Source organism: Triturus cristatus, chromosome 2_2 (assembly GCF_964204655.1).
Source record: "Triturus cristatus chromosome 2_2, aTriCri1.1, whole genome shotgun sequence".
Lineage (NCBI taxonomy): Eukaryota > Metazoa > Chordata > Amphibia > Caudata > Salamandridae > Triturus > Triturus cristatus.
Window position 1 is genome coordinate 529,052,955 of NC_140582.1, and position 15,685 is coordinate 529,068,639.

Sequence of the window (15,685 nt, forward strand, 5' to 3'; positions counted from 1 at the left end):
TATTCTCTCCCCGATAAGAGGAGATTCTAGTGGCACTGTGAGCTAGATAATGCTAACAGGCTACCATATCCGGTGGGGGTGCTCGGAATCAGTCTGCCACCAATCCCACAGTTTATGTTATCCAAACGTGCAGATCCTGTATAGGTTATATAGGAACTACAAGACAAGACCTGCTGTAGTCATCAAATTAAGTCTCCTTATCCATATAATTTAGAGAAAAGCACTGCACACACAAAGTTTGAGTGACCTTAGGACCTTCAGTCCATTAAGGGTGGATTAAAGAAATAATACATTTCACATGGGGACTAAAGGAGATGAGATGGTGAAAGAGGGGAGCTAAAAATGCATTACTACGGCGAAGTGGTACAAATTTGGAAAAAGCAACTGGCTAAGGGATTCATAGAATTTGTTTTTTAACACGTACAACTTTTCTGTGGGCTTTGAATTACAGCATCAGTGTATACAATTTGTTGAATTTGTGGGTGAGCTAGCTACAGCAACAAGTACACACTTTTAAGAATTATTTCAAAATGCAGAATTCTACACAGTTTAGCACAGTGTTTCAAAGATTCAAACAAGATGCTAATAGTACCTTTTCTTTGTGTGCATGTTAGCAAGTATGTACATCCATGGTGAAACTTTAATTTTTGTACTTATATGCACTGCACACTGGGCAGTGCCTACTACTTCATATGCCTCTTAAAGAGGAAGAGACAGCTGATAAGACCCTTGACAAAGAAGACATTTGTGTACATCACAGGAATAATGGCTTTAAACAATATTTCCTCCTCATGTACTACTTCAAAGCAGCCAATGTTGCCTTTCTCCTCTGAGTTGCTTCTCTGTTCTGGCCAAACCACCACATACTTTCCTCTTAAGAGATACACTGAGACTTGCAAAACAAAATTTCAAGCTGTATTTGCAAGAGGTGTATGCCCTTCAAGTATGCTAGGTAGACCTGTCTATATGGTACATCTGTCTATATGTGTAAGTATACTGATAACCATGTATAAAATACTTTGTCAAAACCCCTTTGAAAGGGCCACAGGCCAAGCAGGTGTTACTGGGTCCAATTGTGGGGATTGAAACCTGATGTACCAGGACCCGAACTACTATGGATTCTGAGCAACTGAGCCAAGTAACCTTTCTACACTTGACTCTCAGTAGCAATGTGGTCGAGCAGTCCAAAATTCCCTTTGGGAGGGGGAGGTGTGGATATAGGGGAGTTAACACAGGCTCACAACTCAAATTGCACGCAGCAGCAGTAATAAACCACTGTCCAACCAACTACTCACTTTAATGAAAAAAGAGAAGCATTTTATTTTTACTACTACTCACACTAATGAAAAATATGACATTCATAAACAACTACACAGCTCCCCCTGAGGTCAGGGCAGTTCACCAGGTCCCATTCCCTCCTCGCATCTAGCTGTAGAAGTTCCTTACTAAAGGCAACATCCGGGGTAGGCCTCACTAGTAGTCTGAGTCTCAAGAGTCCACTATGACTATTTCTGAAGCCAACAGTGTTCCGGTATCACTGCACTAATTAGAAGTAAGTTCCCTTGGAGCCGACAGTACCCATAATCAATCTTACCTGCACCTCGTAGGATCGCAGTGACTAGAGTTCCTCAGCATGTCCCTTCCAAGGACGCTGAAGAGGAAGCAGCCAATTTGCTGCATGAGGCCCAAGTGGGTTGACCTCAAGTTGTTGGAGAGTCCTCACAAATGATTGCACCTCCACAGCGACTGGGGGTTCTAGGCAGCTCCTCTTGCAGGGTAAGTCTCTGGTTTGGGCAGAAGCGCAGGGTCCCAAAGCAGCTTCACTCCTCTTGGTGACGACTCAGACTAGATCATACAACTTGCTGACCCAGTGACCACCTCTGGCATTTGGGGTTACCACATCCGCACAGCACACAGGCTGTGGCCCGTTCGGCACAGTGAAGTCTTCTGCATCGGCAGTCCTTGCATACGGGGGTCATGGCGCATTACAGCACAGCAGTCTTCTCACCGTAGCCCCTCCTAGAATAAAGGTTTGCTGCTCCCCACTATGCATGGGCTCTACCCAGATCAACGCAGAGATGTACATGGCTCAATACACAGTGGCCATCCTCTGGCATACCAGGGTCACCGACTTTGTTCTGCACACAGGCAACAACCAGATCGGTGCAGTAACTGTCTTCTCACACCTCACAACGGGAGTCCACTCGACAGGGCTTCACCACTGGACCTCACTCTCTCCAAGGCTCTCCTCTTCCTCACAGGGCACACTGCTCAACACAAACAGACAGGAGCAGGTGCTCTTGGGAAGACGGTCTTGGATTCCCTACATGATGTCCACTCACACATCAGGGAGACTAGCATGTCTTGGCCCCCAGTCCTGGTCAGAGGCATAAGCCTTGCAGAGCCTGTCCTACTCACACAGCCAGTCTGGCCACTTGGCATATGACAATTTTGGGTATCTTAAGCTCCCTTTCGTATAGTCCATTTCCAGACACTAAACGTGATTTAGTGTCTGAGTCTTTGAAGTTCATGTTAGAAGTCTGCTTCTTTTGAAGTGTCCACTCCTCTGCTCTAATCTCCCTCTTGAAGCAGTCTGTCACAGCAAGAGTGTCTCTAAAGCTGATAGCCCCACATAATAGAACATGGGAGTGATTAGAGTTCACACCTTAATGTCACCCACACGGTTATGTGTAGCAAATGGTTAGCCCAGGGCCCCAGCCCTACTCGTCTCAATGTTTATTATCAACCCCATATCCTTCCTGAGATGGGCCCAGGCCCCTTCCTTGTTACCTCTCATTGAATCAAAGAGCACCTTTTGAAATGTACAAGGGAAGCCTGACTCTCCCCTCCAGAGTGTGTCTCATCCAGCTTAGAGAGATTTAGCTACACACAAATCTGTCTGGGAGGATCTCTCTATCTCCTTTCCATGTTTCACCATGAAGGCCTAGGTCTTCCAAATGGAACCCAGGGACTTCCATGCATTGTACCATCCATGGGCACAAATACACCCAGTGCATGTATATAACCCACACACACTGCACAGAACTGCATCCTTCATGTACTGTGCTATTCATAGATGCACATTCATCTAGCAAATACATTTACCATGCATGCACTGCACAGCACTGTATCCCTCATGTAGTGTACCACTCATAGGCACACATACATCCAGCACATGTATTTGTCATGCACGCACTGCACTTCGGCCTCCAGGTATTGTACCACTCATAGGCATAGCACCAACACTCACCATGCACACACTGCTCAGAACTGCATTGTCCCTGTAATATACCATTCCCAGGAACAGATACAACCGGTGCAGACACACCACTCATGTGCTGCACAGCACCACACACCATACCAATGTAGGCCAAGGGTGAGTTAAGTTCACAGCAGCAGAACTTTAAAAATGAGTGTGCACACATGACTCACTCCAATGGCAAAAGGTTAAAAAATACCTTTTCACTCCTAAACTACACAGTATGCTGCCACCACCACACTCGTGCTGCTTCTCTCCTGGTGAAGGCAGTAGACTGCTACAGCTATAAAGGTAGAGCTTTCAGTACTCTTCTTGGTCCAACAAGACTGCAGCCTGTAAGACAGGCATATGTCATGGCACACACGCATGATCCACGTATACCTATGGCAATAAAGATCAATATTAGGGATCCAGACATCAATACAGTTGGGCACTCAGGGACGTGTTGCACTTCCAATACCATGCACCATTGTGATGTCGAGCGGACCACCAACAACAGGCCGTTGGTGCTGCTCCACCCGACATCTAGGGCAGTGCTTCGACACACAGATTACGATGTCGACGGTCGGAGCTCAGCAGGCGGGGGAAAGATCACCGCCTCTGACAGGCTAAAGGAGCCAGCCAGGGCGGCGGTCGGACCGTTATCCCTACAATGGGGGCAGTGCCTGTGGAGGCACCGCCATAGGGATTACAATATCTATTTCCCACAGCCTTTTCATGGCAGTTCCTGAAAGGGAATCTGGGTGACCTTTCGGGGGGAGGCTCCATGTATAATCCCGGATCCGGTGTTTGTTTGAAACCTGCTGTGTCCACTGATCAAAATGACTCCTTTAATATTATTATCTCTTTGTTTCTCTTGAGGTTTACTTGAAGCTTCTAAGAATATGTAATATGTAATATTATTCATTGGACACACGTCTTAACTGTGACCATTCCACATGGTGAAATAATTACGAAGCATTCTGTGCTTTATCTTATGTATAATACCTTTAACGACCTACTTGTGGAGAATATTGTGTTTGATGCAGTGGATTGCCATTGAGGAATGTGTTGTGCGAGTGAGTGAGTATGATTCTGTTGATAGTGTGTGTTGGTCATTTTTATGTTCGTTGCGCCTCGGCACCACTTATACATACAATCGTTCGTTGACGTGGCATTGAATTTATTGGCGTATTTATTAAATGTCCATTAATTGTATATTTGATATTTTGAGAATGGGTAAAATAAATTTGAGTTATATGCCCTAAATAATGAGGCCCTTAGTGCTCATTACTACTCATGGAACTCATTTCTATGATCTTAGAATAAACTTGTACTATACGTATGCCTTGCAGAGGAAATGTAGTATGCATGCCAACACACCCAGTTTAAGCGGGATACTCTAATTTTTAATGGAAAAATGTATGTCTGTCGTTTTAGTTTTCTCCCAATTAAAACAGCCCCCATCGAAGTTAACAAGGAAGTTAAATTAATCTATTTATTTCTTCAAATCACCCTCCTATGTGTTTCCAAATGTTGCCAAGTATCACATCGCTATCTAATCTGGGTGCATAACTCTCTGATTTACATTACTTGCATCATTGTCCACCTAACTGTTATTAAACCCCTAAACTTGCTAGAAATCAAAAGCTCTGCAAAATGTAAACACGTAAAGCACGTTTTGAGGGTTATAGCGTGTGCGCTGTTCACACACACATAGTTTCATCTGCTCTGCTTCTGTACAGCAGCAAGGTGCCCTTTCAACCAAAACAAACAAGCAGGTTAAGCGTGCTAAGATGGGCTTGGTCTGTGCCCAGGTGAAGATGGTGCCACATGAGACAGAGTGAAACACCGGGCAGTGAGTACCCACCATTTTCTATTTCCATTTCAAGTACTGATGTAGAGGGCATTGCTTTTATTGTCCCTAGCAAGCTCTGTCTTGTCTGCTGCTGCAAAGCTGAACATGCCATCTCCCTCTCCCTCAGGCATCCTAGGATGATAGCTCGGGGATGAAGTGCAAAGGCAGGCTAGAGCAGAGTGGGTGAAGTCGCACTCTTTTTATCTCTGTTTACAAATTACCATTTCAAAAATGCTGACTTTTTCCGACACTAGGTGTAATCAATAGACTGGCCCGTAATACATCTTCCTCTGCAGTGTTATACATTTTTTCCACTCTCCTGAGGGCAGTGGCCAGTGATCTTTGCCATTAACCCGCCTATATGCAGTGAAAATAATGGAAAGAGAGAGAGGCTACCTGGAGGAGTAACCATGGCCCCTGCACTCCTTAGCTTCTTCATTGCCTTAGCTTTTTCAACAAGTAATTGTCTCTCCCGCTTTAACTCTGGTGCATTGACTTCTTTGTCCGCTTTGTTGACGCTGTTTCAGGTTTCTCTTGGGATTATTCGGCTCTGTTGGACGGTTTTCCATACCTGCCATCCGTGAGTAATTTCCAAGCAGTCATTGTTCAATGCTTTTATCCAATTAACAGTGAATCTAATCTACATACTCCTTTAATGAGCAGAGCAGGATAGCACTAGTGCGCCATTGATAAAATTGTGAACACTTCCGTGCACTGTGCAACCCCCATGAATCAGTGAAACACTCATTTAAAACTAGAACATCTGTGTATCCCTTGCTCTTACCAAACCGCTCCTGCTTTCTCAGCAGTCCACAAACCTAACCTGTGCTCTCATAAAAATAATTGTTTTACCCAGCTTCTGCCAGAAAAGATAAACCTTGATATGACTTTTGCATCACACCTAGTGAGCTGTATCAAAAAACCTTTGCCAAGTTGGAGCATGGACCCAGTGTTGGACGCTTGCAAGAGAAATCACTGGAGTGCTACAGATTAACTTCATTTTCAAAAGCCTGTTCGCTCACAACTTCACGGGGCTGGCTTCGTTTTGACGAAATCTAAAATAATCCTGTTTGAAACCCAAGCTGCAGTTTTTTTTGCAATTTTTTTAAATTAAAAAAAATCATGCTTATCAAACATTTTTACGTTTTTTAACATTGTCCTTTTGCTTTCAGTTTTTGTAGCAGAAGCAATACCTGTTGCCTTCAGGTAACAAATTGCAAATGTAAAAGTAACACTTGTGATTTTGAGCTCTAAGAAACGTTTCAACAATGGTATAAAGCGCCTTTGTAAGAAACTGGCTCTATATATACTACACCAAAATGAGGTATAGTGTGTATAGAGTCCAAGTGTCCCCAGAAGTAGGCAGAGGTTAAAGTTAGAAAGAACCTTACTCTCTGTTTGTGGTAGAATGGTCGAGCAGTAAGGCAATATCAGAGGACAGTGTTAAGCATTTGATGTACACACTTAGCGAGCAAATGAATTCACACACCCAAGAACCGAACTCTAAGCTAATTGTTTCTGTATGAAAATATTCTTTTAGGTATTTTAATTCTAGAACCAAGCAAGCCTGGCACAGGTAAGCAATACATACTTTGCAGTAATAAATGCTGAATGTTATACAGTTTTATTGCAATTGTAAATGTACTTTGGTTTGACTTACACTATTGTTTCAAGGAAATGCAATCACTTGTAAATACAGTACATAGACTTCAATGGGCTTTTCAGTAAAATAGCAGGTAAGTTACTTCTGGATTACATTTCTTCCTCAGTGCTGTATGCATGGATGCAGCACTGGGACATTTCCTGTAAACAGGAGAGTAAAAGAGTTTTGGTTAAATTGTACAATTTTAAAGCATTTCTTTAGTTTTTAAAACTCTACACTTTCTCAGGAAAAAGTGTCAATGTTATCCTATGGAGGAAAAAGAGGCTATCAGATCTTAGGTAAGTATTCGACTGTGGGAGTTAAGGTTCTAGGGTTAGACTCAGGGTCCCCCAGAGTCAGTGATACACTGTTGTTGCACCCTCAGCGGCACTAGGGCGGCCGGGTGCAGAGTGTTGAGGCCCAATGTTATCCTATGGAGGATAGGGGGTCTCCGGTTGGTGGCTGCTGGGAAACAGGCCACGGAGTTGTGGGAGCAAAGCTCCTGGACTTTAGCTCAGGGCAAATGGGGAAACAAGTAGGCACAAAAAGTGCACCCTCAGCGGCACTGGGGCTGCCGGGTGCAGAGTGCTGTTTCGACGTCGGGCGCCCTGTTGGAGAACCTCCGGTTTGAAGTAACACTGCAGGCTCGGGACGAGGATCTTCTGGGTGCGACCACCACTTCGAGGGGTAAGTTGAGATGCCTTGGGTTGGTTAGGTACCGTTGGTTTGGGCACACAAGGCCCAGGGGCATCGGGTGCAGGGGTGCCTTTTAGGGTCGGATTTTCTTAACCGCTCTGGTCGCGGTAGAGGGGATCCTCTGGATTGAGGCTCCAGGCGTCGTCTGGAGGCTTGAGGCAGGTCAGGAGTCAACGGATCTTGGGTCAAGATCGCCGGGGTGACCTCTCATGGTGTTTTTCCATTCGAGCTCGGGCCGGGTTTGGCGGGTGCACAGTGGGCTGAATTCGCTGTACCCGGCTGGAGCCAGAAGCTGCAATTTGAACAAGTCCGGTGTTCACGGGAGATTGAGTCTTTGAAGTGAAGGCAGGCAGGTCCTCCGGGGTTTTTAAGGTTGCTGGCTTCAGGACACACCAGGATTTTGCAGGAGCAGGTTCGAGGGGAGACAGATCTGTAGGGCTGGGGCCAAGTCAGTGGGCGTCGTCCTCTTGTCAGCTCTGCACGGCTCTTCGGTCCTTCTTATCATCTTCTTTTCTTGTTGTTTCTGGATCTGAGGAAGCAAGGTTCAGAGTGCCCCCTAAAAACTAGATTTAGGGGCGTTACAGGTAGGTAAAGGGCAGGGACCAATGGGTCCCTTCCCTGGGGTGGGTGCACCCCCTATTCTGCCACTCTCCAGTGGGAGGGAGGCAGGAGCCTGTCCCTGGTTGGCTAGATCCCCCCATCCTCAAGATGGCGGGGACTCGAGATTGTGCTTCAACTCGCCTTCCTCACCTGAGGGGTGGAGTTGGCAGAGGTGGGCACACCTCTCTTCCTCACAGGTTTTTCCCGCCAGTTCTCCCGCCCTAAGTGGGGGTTAGAACCAGTGGGGACCAGTTGCTGAAAGCAGCAAATGGTCTGGAGAGGTTCACAAAGGCAGCATGTCTTTGAAGCTTCTCCTTCATGAACCCTGCCCATCCTGGCGGAGGAGGCTTGGCACCTCGTCACAGGATGTGCATTGTTTCAGGCCTCCAAGAGCAGCAGCTCTTGACCCAGGGGTCCAGAAACATATCAGCTCTCGACCCAGGGGTCCAGAACGCAGCTCTCGACCCAGGGGTCTAGAAACATGTCTGTCTGTTGGTGGCAGCCTAAGCAGCCACTCAGTCAGGGCACTAGAAGTTGGGCGAGTTTCGGGGGGCATCTCTAAGATGCCCTCTGCTGTGCATTTTACATTAAATCCCACACTGGCATCAGTGTGGATTTAATGTGCTGAGAAGTTTGATACCAAACTTCCCAGTTTTTAGTGTAGCCATTATGGTGCTGTGGAGTTCGTAATGACAAACTCCCAGCACCATATACTCGTAATGGCAACACTGCACTTACAATGCCCAAGAATGGACTTTGGCACTGTAGGTGCACAGGGCTCATGCCCTCACCACTGGCATGGTGCACCCAGCTGGAGGGGTGGCAGACCTAGGCCAGGGCAGTGCTTTGTAGGTATGGCACACAGGGATGTGTGCCATGTCGACTTTTCACTTTGTTTTGCACCAAAACATGCAGCCTGCAAAGGCAGTGTGAGAGTGTAGTGGTACAGGACCTCTAAGGGTGGCACAATGAGTGCTGCAGCCCTTAGAGGCCTTCTCTGGTCACAGTGCCCTGGGTACCTGTGGTACCAGTTACCAGGTGCTGACCTGTGGCCAGAGATGCCAATTAGATTTGTTTTGGGGAAAGAACACAGGCCCTGAGAACCTGATTGGCAGAGACCCAGGGCACACCAAGTAAAAGTGCATCAGTAGTCTGGCAAAAAGTGGGGGGTAACTGCAACAGAAACCCACTTTCCTACAGCCTTCAAAAAAAAAGTTATATCAAAAGGACAAGCTAATGTATGCATGGCTGTGCTTTAAGGATAGCACATTGTGCGCATATTTTAATGCAGATTGCAACTGTTCAATAGTGCATCATGGGTTGGTGTATATTTTGTGCCCTTAGTGCATGTATTTGAGACACTGTAGGCATGCAAAGGCAGCTCCTTGGGGACGGATACCTTTCGTATATATTACATCACTGAGTGAAAACATCTGCAGTAACATTAAGTGGTGTCTAGCACCATTCACATCAAATAATCACATTCCACTTCTCAGCATTAGTTAGGTAAAAAAAAAAACTCATTATACTGTTCCTCACTGCTACTCTCACTCACATTTTCTTTGCATTGATAAGAGACGGAGGAAAATACCAAACTGCAACTTCCACATCTCTATCTATGGAATTGCCCAGTTTTGATGCCCAACTTTGGAATGTAGGTATTTACCAGTTCATTTAATTTGCTGCTTTTTATGGTGAGCCTAGCACAGCGCGCATGCGCTGCTCTATGGGGAGGCTTCTTGTAGGCACTCCAAACTTCCTAGAGACTTCTCCGTGTGGGTCAGACTCCTCCCCCACATTCCATTGGCCTTTGCGTGTGGCTTTCAATAATAATAGCACGCAAATGGCCAAACACGGGTGCATGTCCCACCTTTCCTCTGAACGTTCACTCCCATGGCCTTTGGGTCTCGGGAGCGAGCAGTGGCACGCAGGTTGGCAGCTGGTCGTGGATCAAGTTACTAATTTAACATAGCGTGGTCGCTTTCACTTTCGCGGCCGCGCTTGTTATGAATTACTACCAGGCCCATCATGTCTTTCTTTCTTCAGAGATAGTGTTCATTGAAGACAGACTCTGAAGCGCACTTTCCACAAACGACCCTATGGGTGTTATGTTCCTGTTTTTATCTTACACTTTTAAAGGCTTAAGTGTTCGTTTTTGCTTTGCAAGAGGGGCCAGCTCGGGACAGACGAGCTCTGTGGGGGCACAGGCACGTGGGAGGGTTGCAAGTTTCTACCTGCGCGCTATCTAGCATCAAACCTGTTGTATTGGACTTGGCCACAAATAACGAAAAAGCCCTACTGTAAATCCATTTCTCACAAACGTCACACTCATTTTATTTTTTTACATTTATTGTTAATGGATTTAGTTTTAACGGCAGTTATGAGTTTGCTGTTTGAAAACCAACATAAACAAGCATTTGCAATGCAATAGGTCACGCATTTACGCGAGTTTAAGCTATTGGCATGTAAATGACAATGCCGTTTATTTATGTTTTAAAAACTAAAACAAAAATAAAAAGCATTGTTATTTGCAATGTCAATAGCTCAAACTTGCGTAAATGCGAGACCTATTGCATTGCAAATGCTTGTATTCATTTATAAACAGCGCTGTTTTAACTCTAAACGTAACAAGCCACTGTGGGCACTGTCCTTCAACATAAGCTGTTATGTCTGCGCGGCACCGTGCAACTGCTCCCCTGTTGTGGATTGCTTCCCCTGTTCCCGAGTTTGCTAGCAGGCTGCAGCGGGACCCCGTATCTCCCGATCCACGTTGTAGGCTTGCAGAGGGACATTGAACTGCTGAATCTATGGATGATCCTTGTAAGTAGTATATGGGTGATCATCTAATACGGGATTCCTATCATACTTAGCAGTTAAATTTCTCAGCTTGGCGTGTAAACTCACCTAATTAAAGTGAGAGTCCCGAATTTAAAGCAAAAGAGGTTGTATTTTAAATTTTCTTCACTGAATTGCTCCCATTTCAATTCAAACAAAAGGAGGAAATTCCATTCACCCGAATTATTTTTCGAAAAAAACTCTCTTTCTTGCTCCCAAATGCGGGCATGTACAAAGCGGTATCCAGCACTGCGTACTCTGTTCTAGCAGCACCTTTGTTTCCTGTGTAATATGCGTGAAGGATGAAAAATGTACAAGAAAAAAACGTTCTCTCTCACCATAGCAGGAGCACGCTATGAACAGCAGTCTCGTACCTGGCACACAGTTTGTAGTTGTTGCCTCTGTTCTTACAGTAACATTTGCCACTCCCTGTGCTGTGTTTACAATTGTGATCATTGTGTTGGCCCCTTCATGGTGGTAAGTTGTGGTCACTACTGGGTCCACACAGTTGTAATTGCTGGCCTTCCTCATTCTGTGATTGCTTCTTTTTTTCCTGCTGTGTAACGTGTTTGCTGTTGTGACTGTGATGACATTTCTTGTCACTATTATTGTTGCAGCTTTTGCAGCAGTTTTAGTTGATCGTGTGATTCCTTTAGTGGTTACTGCTGGGGTTGTTGCTCTGTCCCCTAATATGGTGGAATTTGTGGTCTCTGTTGCCATACATGCTGTGGTCACTATTGTGTTGCCTGCACACCTTGCAGCTGATACTGCTTTGCTAGTGGTGGTTGTTGCTACTGTGGTCCTTACTTTTGTTGTCCTTTCAATGGTTGCTCATTGATCACTGCTGTTGCCCCTCCTTTGCTAGCAACGGTTGTTACTGTTGTTGCCACTGCCGTGGTGTAAGCAAGGGTTGCCTCTTTCTTAACAGCTGTTGTTGCTACTCTGGTTCCTGCTGGTGTAGTAGATGTGCTGCTGAACTCCTGGTGTCGATGTTGGCTAACATCGTGAGAAGCGCCAGTCGCAGCTTTTGTGCCAGGGAAATGCCATAGTGTGAACATGCGTTCGTTGTTTTATTAATACATATAATATTTTACACACTACCAGGGTATGTTCTACTACGGATCTGTGTGAGTTTATAAACTACACATTCCGTTTCAGTAACAACAAAAGTTTGCGGTAGAAAGGTTCCTGCCTGTTTCACAAAAAGACATATTTAAAGATTGCCTATAAACAACTTAGTCAGCAAATCCTGGGACAATGGGCCCGATTAACAAGGGTGTTGCTATAATTTACGTGCTCCAGTTTATTCCTGGAAAAAATCCAGTCACACTTCCTAATAGCAAAATCTTTCTAAATCGGGCCCTGCGCCTCTACCCGGTACAGTGGGGTAAATGGGCAGCATGTATGTGGCTGTCAAACAGAATGCACCGTAAAAATGTAATGTACCAGCCATCATTTGCTTTAAGTACAGTTTCTGAAAACCAGTTTAATTTTCCTACGGCTTCATTGACCTTTGAACCCACAATGATATGACCTGGTCTGGGTGCCTGCGACCTGTACCCTTCTTTGCTTCAGGGAGCTGTTTGTTTCACTTCAGGGCAGCTGTCTGCTGTAAGAGAGCTGCATGGTTAAACACTTATAAAGTCCAAAGGCGAGACCTATTGGCTATGCCAATGCTTGCTTACTCTGTGATTTAAAAGCCCTGCAGCTGCAGGCCAGCAAAGGGGATCTGTTTATTTAAAGCACATCTGCAGTCATTGTTTAACCCCCCCACCACTCAACACGTACAATATATTTAAAATATATCCTCTCTAGAATTTATTTTACTTGCCTAAAAATGTTGAAATGTTATTATGTCCCAGAATACTCTCAATGTGGTACGACAGAATTTACAACTTCACATCGGCGTCCAATTCAATTTATACTCAAGACAGATGCTAAATCTGTCCTACACAACATAACCCGAAGGTACAGGACCGCTTAATATAACCAGCACATACTGCACAAAAAAACAAGTCACAGCACTTTTACGGAGATTATATTGCACATCTGCTCACCAACTTAAAACCTACCAAAAAAATGTTTATCACATAGGCAAAACCTAATGCATTTACCAATGCGTGTTCCCATTGCCAGCAAAGCACATTTCGATTCCAAGAGTGTTGCGTCCCCTATTTCTTACCTGTCCCTCAAGTCAATCTGCGAAGTCACTTCTCCTTTGGTGCTAGTCTCGCTCTGGGAGCCTCTGGCTCGACTTATTAATACAGAGACACGCTTCACTCCTCTGTATCGAGGGGCGGAGATGCCAGCTCCTCTCTGCGAAAGCCACAATAACATCCCAGCACAGCAGCAACACTGCCTGGGGGCCGCCATGACAGTCAGCGAAGCAGGTGTCAACACCATGAAAACTGAAGAAAGACTAACTACAATTACTGTAGCACGGTCTAGTTGTTTTGTCTTCTTCTGTACCTTGTCTCTGATTGGCTGAGAGTACTTGGCTACTGGTAGAACGTGATGAAAGTGCAAGAAGCGTTCAACTTCCCTGATTAAGTGTCTGACATAGCATGCTTTGTTTCCGTTAACGAAGAGAGCTGATAGCTTTCGTTTTGAAGAAAGCCAGAATCAAACATAATGAAGCATAAAACGAACGAGGAGACATACTGAAGTAAAGGAAGGGAGGGGGGTGGAGGTGAGGGAAAGGGACATGGGGTAATAGACACACCTTGGCGTAGCAAGGGCATTTTCATATAGCGCGAACTTTACCCAGAGGTGTAAGAACGATTTACTTTAGAGCGTAAATTACATAAGGTGTCAGAGCGCTTTGTAATTTTAGTAATAGTACATTTTAATAAATACATAAGGGTACTACTATTGCAAACAATTTCAGCCACCTTTCCCTCCGGGTTGATATTAAAAGATATCCGTAGTTCGGGTAAAGTGGGTACTTCGCACCCCTTGACCCCACGGGGGCTGCACTCTTGATAGCTCCGCCTCTATGGTTCTCCCTAGACTCGTCTATTCTCTCATCCTTTCCTCTGTCATTTCGCTTCCTTCAATCGACTTCCACACACTCACCCTCTTCTGTAAATCGTCTTTGGGACAGATTTACAAGAGACTGACGCATCTGGAGAGATGTGTAAGTTTCCCTGCGCTAGCCGGCGATACCCTTGAGCCACCATTAATGAGCCTTATTTACAATACGGCGCACCATGGAGCAAGGATTGACAGATGCGTCAGAAATTCTGACGCACCTGTTGGCCCAAAAGCAGGCGCGCAACACCCATTGGACTCAAAGGGCTTCAGCCCCCCCCCGTCGTGTGTGTCAGCCCGGGATGAGACAGCTTCCTGGGCATACACACAACCGCACCCGAGCACTTCACAGGTCTTTAAAACACCATGTGCATGTTAATGAGGCCTTGCTGTTGTTTCACCCCATCTAAGAGCCCCTGCAGCGCCACTCTGCCTATTGCTTAAAGATTCAGCCCCCGTGAAATTTTTTCTTAGCCCTCCCCCCCCCCCCCCCCCCCCCCGAAATTTGGCTCTAGTTGCGCCTCTGCCCAAAAGTCACGCATTGCTGGAGTTGTGTCGCAAGCAGGACACAACTTCGGCAATGCATGTTGAGGCCTATACTTACTGAACTGTGTCACTCCTTACGCCTGCTTCAAACAGGCGTAAGGTTTTGACACAGTGGAGTCCTAGAAGTGGTGCAGTGTAATCTTGTAGATTTCACTGCGTCACTTTTACGAGGCTTTCCTGCATGGGAACGCCCACCCTGCATACATTATACCTCACGCAGGTATAATGTGACGCAGGGCTTTACAACATGACGCATCTCCCTAGATGTGTCATGTCGTAAATTGGCTGCATTATGTAAGCCGCTTTTACCCACCCCACCTCTCCCTTTCTTTCACCCCAATTCTCCTTAAATCTCTTTGCACTCTCCTGTTACACTCTCCCCAATCTTGCAGTCCTTTAAATCTGTTTCCTCCCTTTTCTCTATTACAGCTATATCTTGTCTCCCATTCTCTCCCAGTTTCCCTTCTTCGTCCCCCTATTCTCTGCGACATCCTTATTTCTTCACCATCTCTCTTTCTCTCCTCATCTCCTTTTATCTAATTTCTCTCTTTCACTCCTATCCTCTTCAGATGTTTCTCTTCATATTTTGCTGTCACTCAACTCTCCTTTTCCCCCGTCTTGTCTTCTCCATTTTTATTTATTTTCTCCTTCCTTTCTCGTCTTCCCCTTTTTATCCCTCCCCCTGTCTTGTTTTGTTTCTCTCTTAATTTCTATTCACAGTTTCTCTTTCCTCTCGCTCTCTCCGTGATAGTGACTCCCCTCCATCCTCTACCCTGAGAAAAGAGTAAAAAACGTCCCAGGCTCCTGGCACTAGGAAAAGAAATTCTAAGACTTAGCAGGCAGTCTTTTAACAATACACACCTGGTGCAGGGAGTGCTGGGTTCTCTACCCTTCTGGGCTCCGTTGCCACTGTAACGGTTGCACCACTGACAGCTACACCCCTGTATACACGAGGGCAATACAATTCTAGAGGTGGGCAAGCCAGAAAATTCATAAGGAGAGATGAGTCATGACTACTTTGAATCAAAATTCAATCTTGCAAGGATCACAATCCAGAAATGCTCCTATAATACTATTACACTACTATCCTCAATAACTCGTTCCAATGCCACATACAATCTACACAATGTAACAGAAGAATAAAATAAGTTATAAAGGTGTTTAAACAGAGCCAATAGATATAGTCATCTATAACCCTAATAAATCTAATGCAACCACTGATAAATAGATAGATAAATAA

General features: G+C 45.3%; 1 protein-coding gene across 4 annotated transcripts in view; it reads right to left on the bottom strand.

Annotated features, from left to right (window-relative positions):
• The window catches only part of GATB (glutamyl-tRNA amidotransferase subunit B), a 488,988-nt gene extending 475,716 nt beyond the window's left edge, over positions 1–13,272 (bottom strand). For all 4 annotated transcript variants that reach the window (XM_085641666.1, XM_085641663.1, XM_085641664.1 and 1 more), the window contains exon 1: positions 13,052–13,272. In XM_085641666.1, coding sequence (XP_085497792.1) covers positions 13,052–13,272 — 221 coding nt within the window. The remainder of the gene's footprint in view (positions 1–13,051) is intronic.
• Between the last annotated feature and the right edge of the window lie 2,413 nt (positions 13,273–15,685).